Here is a 14,797-nt window from a genome sequence, read left to right as displayed (position 1 = left end):
ATGGCTTGAAATTGAGAACATCTCTAAACGTGGTAGTTCACTGCTCAACCATTGGCACGCACCGGCTGGACCCAGGAGAAAGGACCGCTCCGAACCAGAATCAATATTGGTAATTTATTGGGACACGCAGACGAACTGAACCACGGTATAAACCATGCACTGGGCCCTCACGCCAAATATTAGAATTGTGATCTTACGGACCCATGAGTGTGCCTCGGAGCGCGCTCGGGCCCGATGACGGTATGGAATATATGTAGTACGTAACGGCATGGCCCGCAGCGAGGCATACGGATCTTACGGCGATAGCCAGTAAACTTGCGACCAAGCTGTAGGATCGCGGGTATTAGGGCTAGGGTTCCTTCCGCAATCCGTTCCATGGATGCAGATAATACGGAGAGGCGAGGGCCGACAAGAATACCGGAACTGGAAGGTCCAAATCCGTCGAGCCTCCCGGTGGCAATTAAAGTGATGCGTGTACTCCCTCTCTTGGCCTGAAGAGACCGATTGTATCGTGGTTTCGCGCGTCAACGACCCCAGTACCTGGTTTCACAGTAGATCAAAGAGGCTATGCCTGCCTCGGCACTCCGCTTGATGGTGATGTCGTCGCACAGGGGCTGGTGAAAAGTTGGATTACAGGCTCCCATTGGCCTCCGAGATATACAAGAGCAGCCAATGGGGGCAACCAGTCCAGATGACGATGGACGGGAGTCGCGAGAGGCTGTTCAATCAGAATGCAAGGGCGGCCATCTTTTGATCGTGGAGGGGCAGGAGGGGCGGAGGGGCAGAGGGGTCCGGTGTTAGTGGCGGGGGGCTCTCCCAGTGCTACAGTCCTGGGACCGGGCGGGCGACTGAGCGTTGCAAACTCTCCAACCGACGGAGCTGCCGCGGGCTTCACAAAATAAGTTGCATTAGCGCGACTCGGCCGGTTCGAAATTTCTGCCGGCCTCTCAGTTTCCAGCTGAAGGAGCAGCATCGCGCGGCCTGCCAATCAGACTGCTGAATCGCATTGTGATCAAGACGACAAACCCGGTTGCGGGGACGTCTGCTGACATGCATCCCCATCCATCATCATCGCGTGTCCCTCTACCTTGCAATAATAATACCAACTTAATAACTATGATCTTGACTGCACCTGCTCACGATCCTTGCTGCTGTCGTAATATTCCCACCTCACTGCCTCCGCGAGGCCCGTCTTGCTTTGGGGCAGGGTCTCGGAATTGCAGCCCCTGTGAAGTCATCGATCCTGCCATTTGGAAACTTTCAGGCATCCCACAGCACTCACCCTCCATTAGCAGACTTTTCCCCAACCAAAGCATAATAATAATACCTTTGCTAACGGGCGAGGTGTCGGCCTCCGTCCAGCATGACTCCTGGTCCGAGACTTGGATCGTGTGACCTGGGCAATTTCCCCAGAAAGACAGGTTTGGTTGAAAGGAGTACGTGTCGGGCACGGTGCTTGTGTCCACTTTACTTTGTGGGGGGTCGCACATTGATGATGCGACCGACAAGGATGGTCTCTTTGCCCGCCAGGAAACAAGAGTCCAACGCGCTCCTGGAAATGCAGGTGCCTGTGCCAGCCTGTCAGGGCGTGGGCAACCACACCGCGATTCGATCATCCCCCGCTAGTGAAATTAATTGTCGTCTTTCCCATGCCACAACGGCCCGCACCGTCTCCCGCCAATCTAATGCACGAAGTGTATCCGTCGTTTATGACCTGCTGGGCAACACCGGTTCAATCCCATCCATGGCTGGGCAATCAGACAACCACCGGACAAGAACCCTCGTGGATTCACCGCTCTTTATTGGTTTCACCTGCCTGGTGACTGGCCGAGCCATCCCTAATAAACCATCTTGCGCCTGCTGAGCCAGCCCCCTTGCTCTAGCCCTCTTTCGACTTCCTTGCCGGAAGCAAGGTGCTTTACTGAGTTCCAGATGTCCCTTTTACCATGCCGTAGAAGCCGCAAAGACGGTCTCGCCTGTTTGCGCTAAGGAAAACCAACTTGCAGCAGTGCATGTGGGCAATCCTCGGTGTGCGACAGCCTCGTACATATTGAAAAGACGCTGCCAATAAACCCGGTCAACTACAGATACCAAGTTCCACAGGGGTCAACTCTCGCATTAGTCTCACTCCATCACATTATAATTATTTCCTGGCCGTTGCCACGCTTCCAAGACACTTCTTTTTCGCACCTTGTTTGGTGATCATCATGGCAGTGCGACTCGGACGCCTTTCCATACCGTACCAGACGGCACTGAAACGGTCCAGAAATACGGTATTACGCGCCCGGTAAGATACACGCCCGGTGTCGCAAGTCACCCTTTTTTGATTAATTTTCATTCCTTTTGCCACGTTTTTCGATCCCAATCGGCTCGGTGCATTGCCGTCCGCGTCTTTCCGCTGCGGCCCAGAACCCACAGGCCACAATCACCTGCGTTGTTGGGCTTTTGGCTTTTCATCAGCTCAGCTCGTCCCGGTCCTTCGTCCCCAGAACTCCCCACTTGAACCCCCACCTCTCAGCCAAACGTCTTCACCGCCAGCCACTGCGGTGACGGCGACTCCACGGATACCAGCAGCCTTACCGTTTGTATTTTTTAGGCCCTCTTTATACGTACTCGAGTCTGATCTTCCTTTGCCCCGAGGCAACATGTATAACTGCTAAGTACACCTGGACGAGACGAAGCAGCGGACCATGAGCCCGGAACCCCCGGCTCGGAAGTCTGACTCTTGAGGCCTGGCATGACAATGTTTTGCCAGGGAGGCGGTATGACGAGAGTCGGACAAGTTAGTTCTTTCACTACTGTCGAGCTAGTAGGACACTAGTCTACCTAGTGTGCGGCTGCCCCGAGGCCGCAGGGAAAAAGGAAGCACGCTGCCTGTGATCATCGATCAACTCGCATATGTCTTCGGTCATGTGATCGCCTTGCAGCCTATGAGCGTCCCCAAATTCACAGACTATCTGGACTTTATCTCTTCCTGGATGACTGTTGGCCCGCCTGTGCGTCGGAAACTCTTGGTGGTGGTGACAGGGCGGCAACTCTTTGGATCTGGTTGGTGGACGACAACGGCGACGACAGGGAACGGCCAGCACTATAGGGCAGGTCCAAACCTGTCTGTGCTCGTTGGGTACAAGTCACAAAGACGTGTGCGCATTTTGCAAATATGCAGGAATAGTGCCTTCGAAAGGAAAAAGAGTGACGTGGCGAGACGATGGGAGACAACGTCCTGCATACAACATGCTCAACGTTCCAGAGTTCCAAAACTACTGAAATTTGAGAATACCCTCGACACTACTACCACCTTTGGCCCTTGGTGACGTTTGCTTTATTGACTTTGTTTTCTTTGCTCGAGGAGGGGAATCCACTCATTTTATTACACTGTGTCAGGCCGTCTTCTGCACCGTGATTGACTGTATCAAGTCTCGGGTCACACAGGAGATCTCGCCTTGTCTGTCATCTTTTTCATCGCGTGATGCTTTTCCATCGCGTTCGGCTTTGAAGGAAGAGCCTGCGACGCTGATGTATGCCTGACCTTATTCCTTCGCCTTCACTCCCGCACGGCTCCGTCATCTCGGCTACCCTGCGAGGCAGCGACGATCCCTTTCCCACAACCTGGTCGGAGGAAAAAAGAAATGGAGGGCAGGCAGAACAATATTACAATAATGATTAATGATGATGCTCGGTAGCCGGGGTTCATTTCCAAGTTCCAGGTATCCACAAGCGATAGACGATCTTGCTACGGTACCGAGAATTCTCCAGATCGTCAGTCCATCAGTGCTGTGCCACCAAGATCCAGGTGTGGCACTGTCGCGAAAAATGGTCGGTCCCTCGTCGAAGCTGGCAGCCACTTACATCTGGTGCCGTGACGACTGTCTCACCAGGCCTCAAATTTCCCAACAATGGTCGCGCTGTGTTCGATGGTACCTTTGCTCTTCGCCAGAAATGCATTCGGGGTTGAATTTTTTGAAGAAGTTTGGACGCTGACTTCAAAGTTCATGCCTCGCACCCCACTCTCCCCAGTCCGATCTCTCCGTGTCGGTGCGCACGCCATGCGAAGGCCGAAGCGCATGCGTGTCCACGAGAGGGAATAAAATAAACCGCCAACTCCTGACCGACCCTCAATTCAGCTACCCACTGTCAACGCCTTATCCACTTGCCCACTGTGGCAACTGGGAAGTCTGGGAACCCTTAACTTGAGGCGTTTGACTCTGGGCTATGGAGTCATAGTTATTTGACTACTACCTGATAAAGATATCGCATCCATCGTCCTGGACGATCCAGATAGATCCATCGATGATCGATCCCCTTTCTCCACCCAGGAAAGACAAACGGGCAAGATGACGATGATTATTCATTCATTCATTCATTTATTTCTGGTCTAACTAATATCTATACGAGCCACGATGAGTTAATTACAAACCACAATTACCGAAAGTTGTATCCACTATTAACCAGGCCCTGGCGTCTCCAACCTCTATTGCTGAAGTCAGTTGGTTCCATCGGTGATAACCTGCCTAGCCATCGGTGATAATCTTGAATCGTCTAGAAGACTAGAAATCTGAAAGATGTCGAAAATCTGGAAACGGACATTGTGATTGTCGCGGCTATTGGCAGTCCGCTAGCTAAACTCTCGTTGTCATCTTTCCTCCGAGGTTTCGGGAGCCTCGTTCACTCCAAAACTACGTCGATCCCCCTAGCTGGTTGGTGATGGCCATGGTGACTGCCTTGTTCTGTTATCTCCTGTGTCATTTTTTTTTTTTTTTTGGCTTTTGACGGGACAGGAGTGCATGGTTTGATAAAAGTATAAATAAAAAATGACTCATGTTTGATTTATGTCTTCTATAAACCTTCTTTTATTCTCGGGGGTTTGGTAGCTTGGCCATGTCTGCGGGAGGCCCTGAACGAAACCTTAAACCACAACGTCGTCCACGGTAGAGACGTACTCTAAGTAAGTTTAGGTAATGAGCATGATATAACTAACCAGTACGAAAGCAAAAGAAGAGTATGGAGGCGACTTCATGAAAGCGAGGGCCATCTTATAGAAGGTGGATTGAGGCTTGAGGCTTGAAGATCCGAATGAAAAATACACTTCCATGATTACTACCACCTTGCTGAGAGTGCTCAATACAATTTCGGCCTCCTTCGCGATGTACGTTCGATAAGAGCGGGTTCGCGCCTACTGTAAAGTACCCAAGGGGAGACAGGTAGATATGTACCCTCTTTAAGGTATTTGCATACTACGTAGTTACCCATGCCAACCTAGTTATACGCCCTGGACTGGGCGGGATCGTCTATGAGCCCATCGTATCTACTGCGTGTCACTTTTGCTTCCTTGGATCTATAATTGTATTGTTTGCAGGGTCTATGTTGAGGTTTCCCTCCTATCGCGAGATATGGATGTATTCCGACTTTGTGCAAGTTTAGTAGACTTGTTTGGGCTGGAACTTGGAAATCCGGGTTTTGTAGTATCTACATCTACATGTCGATGTGGAAAAACTTCGTATAATTTTTAGGCAGATAGGAGTATCCGCTACCCGGGAATTGCGATAATTGACAACACGCATTTCCACAGACAAGAGTCAAGCATACCATCAAGGTACATAAGTCTTATCTCACCATGGGTGTATTTCATTCATTGGTAAGGCTGCCCGACCCTCTCCTAAAGAATACCGCATACAGGGCGCCTTCTCAAGTCGGTTGGACGAAAACGCCATTGAGTATAGTAATTGGAGAGTAGGAGATTTCAATAGCAGTCTTACCTCAACCCGAATGGATATACCGGGAGTAACCCTCGGCGCACTAAGTGGTTGTTTGAATCGGAGGGCCTTCGCTTCTATTCATAATGGCAATGCCCCCGGTCCTAAGGCAAACTATTAAGCATCTGTCAAATGAAAAAAGATACTCGATGTGAAGAGCAATACAGTTAATGAACATGGCTTTAGCAATTGCGCTGGTTTCCGCATCGTCCAATGGGGTTTCATCTCTGGGATGAAGCGACAAGGAGACAACCTGGGGTTTTAACTAGAAGGCGTTAAATATAACTTCTTATTAGAAACCCCAACTGAGTATAATAATGCCAGCTCCTGAGACATCAATGCATATAACGACGAGACGGTGATTTAGGGGAACTGACCCGAACCGACTTATCTGGCTGCGTCTCGAAAATGGTGACCAGGGGAGGGCCACGTAACGGACGGTATTCATTCAAAGCCGTATGCAGTGTGGATAATGGTATCTTTACCCCGAGGAACCAGGAGAGGAAACGGCATCACGGTGCGTCCACTTCCATACTTGTATTTCTATCTTCGTACTCACCATGACAATACGGTAGATTGTCTTGAGAGCGAGATATGTGGGCACCATAGCGGACCGCTTCCTGGGGTAGACCCGAACGCTGACGCATAATCGATGAGGAAATACCTTGCTTGGGCACGGATGCAGTGGGCCAAAGTCTATTATAGGGATAGAGAGCGAATTGTACCGAGTTACAGATGGCTGGTGACTAGCGTCCATGCAGTGAGCCTGTATGTCTGACAGTCTGGATGCAGCGCGGACGGGAAGTAGATGAGAGAATACACAGCAACAATGGCTTTTTGAAGTTGGGGGTCCCCTGGCCTGTCAGGCTGCCACAGTGTCGAGCCCTTAACACGAGGGCCACTAACCGCAGCAAAAACTAGCGGTAAAACAGCTAAGACCTGAGCAGTATAAGTCCGGAGTTCGGTGACAAACAAATCGGCTGACGATGTATCTTGTAGTTTCGGGATCGAAGAAATCATCTCCTTGCCCACTGAAAAGCTGAAAACATGCAATATTTAGGTAGCAGTTGTAATAACCAAAGAGCAGGTAGATCGAAAATACAAGGTAACAGACAACAAAAAAAAAAAAAGGAATTAATCACATAAATGTCAAAATAGCGCACTGTCATCCTTCTTCATTGGGCTGCGTGCCATAACCGCGGTCGATTTGAGATGCCAACAACATTACCTGTAAATTTTCAGTCGTCTTCCAAAGAATCGGACGAAATATTGTCCTGCCCCGCTGGATCAGGCATTACCACGCTGTTCAAATACGTGACCTGTGGTTGATGATCCTGATTAGCTTTCCCCCTCTCACAAAGTACGTACATGGACGGAGGGTTGGTGAGTCTTAGAACTTCATCTGCATGATGAATTGTGAATGTGGATGCCGTTCTGGACTTGACCACAGCAGACAGCTGGGAAGGGAAGGCGAGCGGGCGCTAGGGAGAGGGGAAATGGACAGATACAGAGTGCGAGGATCCATTGGGCGCAGTTCGCGGCCGAATCGGGGGAAACCCAGAAGCCGGCTGCATATCTAGGAGGAGAAAGGACGGCTTACAAATGGTTCCATGATGCCAATGAGAGCGGTGATTTTCTCCTGGGCATCAGGACTCAAGAGATCAGCGTCTGGAAGCCGTTTGCCAATAGTGAAACTGCGCAAACGGAGGAGCTGGATGTTCTCATTGTCGTGTTCATAACCCTGAGAAAAAGGAGACGAGTCAGCTCTTGTAATAATGGAGGTTCCCAATCAAATTCGACGTAATCTCGGGTGAGGGTAGGAGACTAGAGAGAGGGTGAACCATGGAAAGCGAATCGACGGCGCAAGCGCCTTTCCGAACCGGGTAGGAACAGAGGAATAGCCAAAGCCCACCGCAGAAGCCCCAAGACAAAGCTCTTTCTGGCCAGCCAGAGGCCGGGCTCAAGACTCGAGGGCGGGAAAGGGAGAGCCAGACACGGCCCGAGAAGGGTCGCCTATCCGCAATTGCACTTGAAAGTTGGAACGTCAACAGTAATGCAGTGTATGTGTGCTGCAAGACACGCTCCAGCCACGAAGTCCCTTGGCCTCTCTCTTTCTTAGTCAAATCCGAGTCTTCGGATCCCCATTGGATAGGTCTGATGCCCATCGCCGAGCACCATGGCCGACCAGTCGAAGACGAGCCTGAGTTTACCGCAATGGCAATCTCCTGGACATGAACGCCATCATGGCTTTCGAGACTCAAACAAAGCCTCATTGTCTTCTAATCGCTCTTTATTCAAGGATGAACAAAGCCAAACAGATGATAATGTGCGATAAAGCAGGATTTCCCGAATCCCCCATAGACTGACGCGCCCGAAAGACGTGACGGTCGTATCGACGGCCTCGGGACCTTTACCACTCGCTGACTTACGTTTCGAGAGGAGATAATTCATTTTATCGGGGATGTGAGAATATGAGACCGATGGTCTCTTTTCTTGAAGCAATAGGGAGTACGTGATGAAAGAGGCTCTTACCTTAGGCTTGGTCTTAAGCGCACTTTCGCTGTTTTGGCTAACAAAGGCCTTTACTGCTTTGTCTTCATCGTCAGATATACCATCGAAAAATTCTCGTCGCATGCCTTCTTCCCTGAGAACCCTCTTTAAGCCTTGCGAGTTCCCATCGATGTCGTCTCGAAGGAGCGCCAGCCTATCAGCTTCTGGATGCCAGAGACCCGAACCTAGAACGAAAAAAGAAAGATTGTTAGAATATAATATGATGGATATGGTGGCACACGGCGAGGTAATATTTGGCCTGCAGCTCTAAGGAGCTTGTCTCTATTTTGCGGAAGTGCAAATAAAGAGAGGGACGTGTCCTCAACGTCTCCGACGCAGGAAGGAACGACAAGCGGAGATAAGACAGGAAAGATATAATTCACGCCCATGAAAACTAGTTGCATAGCAAAGAAAGGATGACCAGCGTGTTTGTGATCTGGGGCGCTTATTGCGTCTAACTCACCAACGAAGCTGGCTCCTGGTTGAACATGGACATAATATGCAGCGTAAGGACCTTTTTTGCCGGTGCGGGACCTGTTTACCACTTCAGCTAACAACCTTTTCGTAGCAGTAAGCATTTACCTACCAGGCTGCCGAGAAGTGTGTCTGCTCCGTGCAGTGGAGGTCAATTATACGTTGTGCTTTAAGGATTTCACACGGCGCGCCGAGGTGCGTAAGGAAACCAACATACCTTATATGGGGTAGGATCCTTACTGAACCTAATGTCTCTATATATACGGAAGACCTTAATCCATGTTAGTGTATTTGCCCTTTCCATTTTTCTTCAGACGCATCTTACCAGGTCTTTTGCAGGTAGCTCCGGGATGGTGCTATCTTTCTCAGTGACCTTCTCCGTCAATGTTTCAACGAAAGTATCCCAATCCTTCTTTGAGGAGCGATAATCCGCATCGTGGGCTATCAGCCGTGTTCATATCAGCAATGGGCCACAAGGCATGAAAAAGCGGGGTAGCAGTGAATATGGTTACCTTTAAGCCACTGCCTTTCATTATTTTTGGTCAGGTCTTTCAGAAATAATATGGTGTTGGGATGTAGGGTGTTGTCCTTATATGGAACGTCTCCCGGGTCCCTTGCTTTGGGCTTCTCGATGAAGACCTCTTTCCCAGGTCCAAGGCCGACCTTGACACCTTCCCTCCATAAATCCCTCTTTTTCGAAGACCCTGGTGCATCTGATTTAGCCCCACGTTTGTTCTCGAAGTCTTTCACGGCTTGCGAAATTGCTTCTTTACCGGCCGTGGATGACTGCTCTGGTTGCCAGAAGTCCGAGTCTGCGTCTGACGAATCCCCGGATCCCTCGTCTTCGTAATCATCTTTTGGCTTAGTCGTGCGCTTTGCGTTGCGCCTCGGCTTTTTTGCTCCGTCTTCTTGGAAATACTTGCTTTTCTTGGTGGTGGATTGCACGGGTTTGTCAGGGGCGCTTGAATCGTACTTTTGTTTCTTAAGCGCCGCATTTGAGGCCCCAGCAACTCTGGCGGAGGCGCGTCTTTTGGGTGCCGATTCTGGAGCTGCCTCTTTTGCGGGAGCGGCCCGGGTTGATCGAGGAGGCATAGCCGACAGATGGGTAGTTTTCCGCGCGCCTCCGGTGTTGAACTCAAGTTAGCGAATATAATATGATTGGAATTGTTCCTGCAGGTACAGTTGCTACCGGGAGAAGAAAAAGCGTAACGCGAATGAGACGAGATGAATGGCGGCGTTTTTAAACCGTCTTGTGGCTTCTCCGTTGTTCTTCAGTGCGCTTGGCCGCCGCTGGCCAGTTGCCGATTGAGTTCAGGCGGTTCGAGCGTTCAACCTTTGAATGACGAACTTGCGACCAAGGGGCTGGTAGCTTCTGGGGCAGTTTCCGCGTGGAAGGGGCGAGATCCCGGCAGGACCACTCGCCATCAACTAGTGTCGACCCCACCAAGGACCTTTCCTGAAGGATTTTCGGGTCAAGCAATGTCAGGAAGATTTCATCAAAGGATGCAGGATCTTTCTATTTCGGCCTATTGCAGTGAGACTGTCTTATCGCAAGGCATCTGTTGATGTCTCTTTGTATATCTTCTTTGTGTGCCCCCCCCCCCCTATAAATCGGTCGACATTTTTCTTTGGCTCGGGCAAAAATATTGGGGAAGGTGTATAATCTGATCAACGAGAAATCGGTCCCGTACTTCTCTAAGCAGGTGCCCACTATTTTCAAAAGAAAGCACAACTTAGCAAACCCGATCATGGATGACAAAGAACTGACGAAGGATGGAATGATTCCACCTGTCTTCGTATCTCGCAAGAACAAGATCCTCGCTGATCTTTCAACCCCAGCAGAAGAATACTCAGATCTCTCACCCAAGGGCTCTGTGGATGAAGGAATTCGCGATCTCATCCAAGATATCAACACTCTACCTGGCTTAGTGACAACGAGCAGTTGCGCTGGTCGAATTAGTGTGTTTTTGGAGGGGAGACGGGTTCCAAATTCGTCGGAAGAGATCTCGCAAGCTAACGAACAGAGGAAGTTCGTACCCTCTGGTGGCAAGGGAGCAGGAAAATGGTTGTATGTCTCGCATGAACCGCTGAAAATGGACAGTAGTTCAGCGAACAAAGAGAAGTCAATGCATGAGATGTTTGGACTGACTCCTGGAGATGGGAAACCGCCAGGTATAGAAAAGAGTCAGGGTCACGCCCCACGCCTTGTGCGATTTCATTTCGAACCCTTGGTGAGTTCGTCGTCCTTTCTTAGATGACTTAAAACGACATATTTTCCCCGCCCCTGAATGATTCAGCAGGCCGCCACTATATGGTGTCCTGCATTTGATTTTCCATATCTCTAAGCAGCAAAGCATCGCCTTTCTAAAAGCAACTATACTGACATGGCCTTTAAAAGATCCTCCATATCATGACCGCTACTCTGCATCACGCCCAGCCGGTCCTCTCAGCGGCATCAAGCTCAGGGTTTCGTGAAAGCGGGCTCCAAGGTCTTCGTTGTTTAGAAGGTGACAGCGGACCTAGCCCAATTGTCGCCGTCCGATCTGCAGGGCTTGCATTGGAGTCTATAATCGGATACTGCGAAGAGGAAGGTGATGAGCCGGTTATCCGAAGCTTGGTGTCAGAGGAGTATCTCCGAATGCTTGTTAACATGTCGAACGAACGTTTTTCAATAAATACGGAGCGTAAGGAACGATTCAGAACGGCCATTTTAGATGGGTGTTCTGTGAGAGGCTCCAACGGAACGAAGTCCAAGGGAAAGACGAGACCTGGATGGGAGGATCCAGAGACGCGGAAGGAGAGGAAGAGGGCCGAGGGTTTGATGAGGAAGAAGGCGCTCGAGGGTCAGGCTACGAAAGCTAATGACCAAAATGCAACCCATGAAGACGAAGTAGGCATATGGCATTCGTTAAATACAGAGGCCCTATAAAAAGGAAACATGGACTGCAAAAGCCATCTCAATTGTATCTGACCGTAACCAAACCTCAACTTTCATGAAGGGGCAAAATCGTCTTCCTCAGACAGACATAAAAACGCAACGCACGAGTGTTACAAAACGATAGCGTAAACCACTATTCATGATTTCCAAGTATTCTTCTTTCCGTTCAAAATCATAACGATGATATCGTAGACTTGATAGTTGCCAATTGACTTTGTTCACGAACCTGTCGAAATCGTCTAATAACGTGATATTTGATCATATCATATGCGAACCTGAAAGAGTTCTCCGAGAAACATGATAGTTGACACGGCGATCGGTATAGGAAAACATCTGGTGGTCTGGGCTATCATGCTGAACTTTGATTAGCGAGGGCTGGAGAAGAAGCAATGCTAGAAAGGCACAAGGACAGAGTTACAAAGACAATATTTTACCATACCTACCCATCATTCGGAACTTAGATCCCCCCAGGGGTTCGTAGTGGGTGACGGAAGACACATGGGAGACGATTGGGTGTTACGGTGGCCTCGGCGATTTCCACCAGGGGGGTACAACAGCAGCCTATGATTCCAAGTGTTTCCGGTCTTTCCGGAACTGAAAATGTTGCCCATTCCCACAGACTCGCTGGCGCGGCGCAAATGACTGGCGCGGGCATCAGAATGAGATAACACCTGGCTTCTCTCAGTGTCACTAGGCGAAAGGCGCAACATACGGCGGTTACCCGGGGCGAGTGAAAGCGACGGTTCTCCGTATAGTCTTCTGTCGTTAAACACATTGTTCATGTCGTCATTCATCCACCCATTAAAGACCAAAGTACAGAGAATGACCATTTCATGATGGACGGCTGTCTCCCAACTTATTTGCGAGGCAGACTGGGGCCATTCAAACCAGATTTGGCCAAAGGGAGAACAAAGATCTGGGACATCCTTTGGAAATGTGTTGGACAATCCCATGGTTTCAAACTCCTGTTCGCTGCCCTGTGAAATGAGCGTCATGAAGTACTAGGAAATTGGTACTTAGTATAGAAGAGGCAACAACAGAATGGAGACTCACCGTATAGATGTCCGCATTGAAACTGGGCTTTCTAGCAAGACTATCAAACGGAAACCATTTGCTAGTTTCCGGTAGCTTGACTATTTCGCTCGAAATCTCTGAATTGATGCACAGTGTATATTTCTGCCGTTCGTTGAAAGTAGGGCATTTAAGCCCTGCCTGGAGCAGATCATTCAGTAGTTTCTGATCAAGTCCAACGGTATTGACTCTCTTGATACGAGAAACGAGAGATTGTATGTGACGGTTGACTAGCTCAAACAACTGATTACGATCATGCACCGTGTAACACTTGGGAGCGTACCAAGGAAACTATATTGACAGAAGAAAGTGATTAGTTAAATCCATGGCAAATTAACTCGAACAATGAAGCCAACAGTGGGGTCTTTACCTTGTGGAGTGTGCTTATAGTGGACTCGTAAGTGCGTTGCGGACATTTGTCGCAGAAGGGAGACTAAAAGGGTTGCGTTAAACCATTTTCCCTGAGGGGTGGCCAAGGAGGATGTTTATAGCTTACACGATGAGGTATTTCTGCATGACGAATGGCCAAAATGATTTCCTCCGCGGTGAAGAAGCCAGTAAAGCCCGAACAATAAGGATCGCTATTCTCCTGGGGATATGGCATACCGCTCCTCCAGACAATGCACTTTGCACGTGGGAACAAGTCTTTCAAAAGCTCATTCTGGTCAGTCAGATCAACATCAACGTGGCGATTACCAAGACGAGGCGGACGTCCGGACTCGTAGATACGGTTGATGCGATTAGCGGTGTCTCTCGCATCGCCATGGGTCTGAAACTCGGCATAACAGTCCATCGTCTTAGCAGTGGATCTTTCCATAATGATATGGATCGGGCAGCCTTGCTCTGGAGTGATTAGGCGTGCCTGACGACCGAGAAACTGGAGTATTTCCTGCTTTGTAATGGAGTAGGGGATCTATAGCCGAGTGAGTCAAGATTAAAACGATAATATGAAGGTTCTTACGTTCGAAACCTTAACGACACCGAAAGAGGGAGGCTCTCTGTGGTCAACAAGACTACCAATCGGCATCTCACTCGGGTTGGTGGTCTTGTCAACGCTATCCCTATATGCAGCAATGGCCTGGGCGCTCACAGAGGGTTCCTGAATCTCAAGGTTGTTTAGTTTCTGTAATAGCGAAGAAGTAGCACGTCGAGTTATTGGGGATACAATCTCCGGCTGACCGGGTTGGTAGGGAAGTTGAGCAATCATTGGAGGTTGAGAGTAGGTGAGTGGGCCATAGGAATATTTGTTTGACCTAGGAAGGACCTGACTCGACATGTTCAAAGACAGGAGAGAAGGGACCTGGGAACCAGTAGGAAAGCTACCGTTTGAATAAGGAGTGTTACTGTCTCGAATGGCCAATCTGTCCTGGCCCTTCTGGCTGGAGTTGCCAGGCACGAAAGCCGGTGAGTAAGGATTCATACTGGACTCAAGAAGGATATCCACTGTCTAGAGAGCCTCGGAGAGGAGTTAATGGGATACTGAGGTGGGTAGATAGGAGAGGGTCAAGTTGAAGAAGAGGAGAAGGGGTCTAAAGTGAGAGAAACACTTGAGGACTGTCTGGTGATGCAACACGCTGAGATAATGATTAGTCGGCGAGACCCTCCCCAGGAGAGTGAATTGTTATTTAAGGGGTTATATGCTGAAACCATTATACCTTTATCTTGTGTGAATTGAAGTACTGGAAAGAGTTGAAAGACAAGTACTACCATCATAAACTAGTCTGAAGATATTCAAAAAAGCACACTATAAGCCAACCTACAACATAGTAGAGCTAAATAGACAGTCAGAGCACAGACCTTTAATAAAAGAAACCTATACTTCAACCAATTTATCTTATTCAAGATAGTAACAAGGGAGCGGCCGCCATAGAACTATAGAGAACAAACCCTATTTAACCGGTGACGGGATTAAGTGGGCCATGACAGGAATGCATGCATGCTTATGGAGAGCATACAATTTCAATTCAAGAACCAAGCACAAGACATAGTACAGAGTCAGGCTACGTTTCGG

At 49.2% G+C, this 14,797-nt stretch overlaps 4 protein-coding genes across 4 annotated transcripts; 2 read left to right on the top strand and 2 right to left on the bottom strand.

Moving 5' to 3' along the window:
- Window positions 1–7,329: 7,329 nt before the first annotated feature.
- On the bottom strand, window positions 7,330–9,869 carry ASPSYDRAFT_92193 (DUF2461 domain-containing protein; the record flags this gene model as incomplete). Its single annotated transcript, XM_040852628.1, has 7 exons — window positions 7,330–7,494; window positions 8,286–8,488; window positions 8,767–8,837; window positions 8,890–8,909; window positions 8,995–9,048; window positions 9,103–9,218; window positions 9,290–9,869. The coding sequence occupies 7 exons, from the start codon at window positions 9,867–9,869 to the stop codon at window positions 7,330–7,332; spliced, it is 1,209 nt and encodes a 402-aa protein (XP_040699800.1).
- Window positions 9,870–9,872: 3 nt separating this feature from the next.
- On the top strand, window positions 9,873–10,378 carry ASPSYDRAFT_48253 (uncharacterized protein). Its single transcript, XM_040847595.1, has 2 exons — window positions 9,873–9,898; window positions 9,958–10,378. The coding sequence occupies exon 2, from the start codon at window positions 10,002–10,004 to the stop codon at window positions 10,341–10,343; it is 342 nt and encodes a 113-aa protein (XP_040699799.1). The 5' UTR covers window positions 9,873–9,898; window positions 9,958–10,001; the 3' UTR covers window positions 10,344–10,378.
- Window positions 10,379–10,525: 147 nt separating this feature from the next.
- Window positions 10,526–11,706, top strand: ASPSYDRAFT_92192 (tRNA wybutosine-synthesizing 3 family protein; the record flags this gene model as incomplete). Its single annotated transcript, XM_040852627.1, has 2 exons — window positions 10,526–11,008; window positions 11,176–11,706. The coding sequence occupies 2 exons, from the start codon at window positions 10,526–10,528 to the stop codon at window positions 11,704–11,706; spliced, it is 1,014 nt and encodes a 337-aa protein (XP_040699798.1).
- A 455-nt stretch (window positions 11,707–12,161) lies between these two features.
- Window positions 12,162–14,206, bottom strand: ASPSYDRAFT_92191 (uncharacterized protein; the record flags this gene model as incomplete). Its single annotated transcript, XM_040852626.1, has 5 exons — window positions 12,162–12,716; window positions 12,769–13,077; window positions 13,157–13,219; window positions 13,283–13,699; window positions 13,748–14,206. 5 exons carry the CDS (start codon window positions 14,204–14,206, stop codon window positions 12,162–12,164), a joined length of 1,803 nt encoding a protein of 600 aa, XP_040699797.1.
- Between the last annotated feature and the right edge of the window lie 591 nt (window positions 14,207–14,797).

Source organism: Aspergillus sydowii (assembly GCF_001890705.1).
Source record: "Aspergillus sydowii CBS 593.65 unplaced genomic scaffold ASPSYscaffold_10, whole genome shotgun sequence".
Lineage (NCBI taxonomy): Eukaryota > Fungi > Ascomycota > Eurotiomycetes > Eurotiales > Aspergillaceae > Aspergillus > Aspergillus sydowii.
This window is presented reverse-complemented; position numbering and strand designations above follow the sequence as displayed.

Coding starts and splice junctions, on each gene's coding strand:
- ASPSYDRAFT_48253 (XM_040847595.1), top strand. CDS start 10,002: ATGAATGGCGGCGTTTTTAAACCGTCTTGTGGCTTCTCCGTTGTTCTT.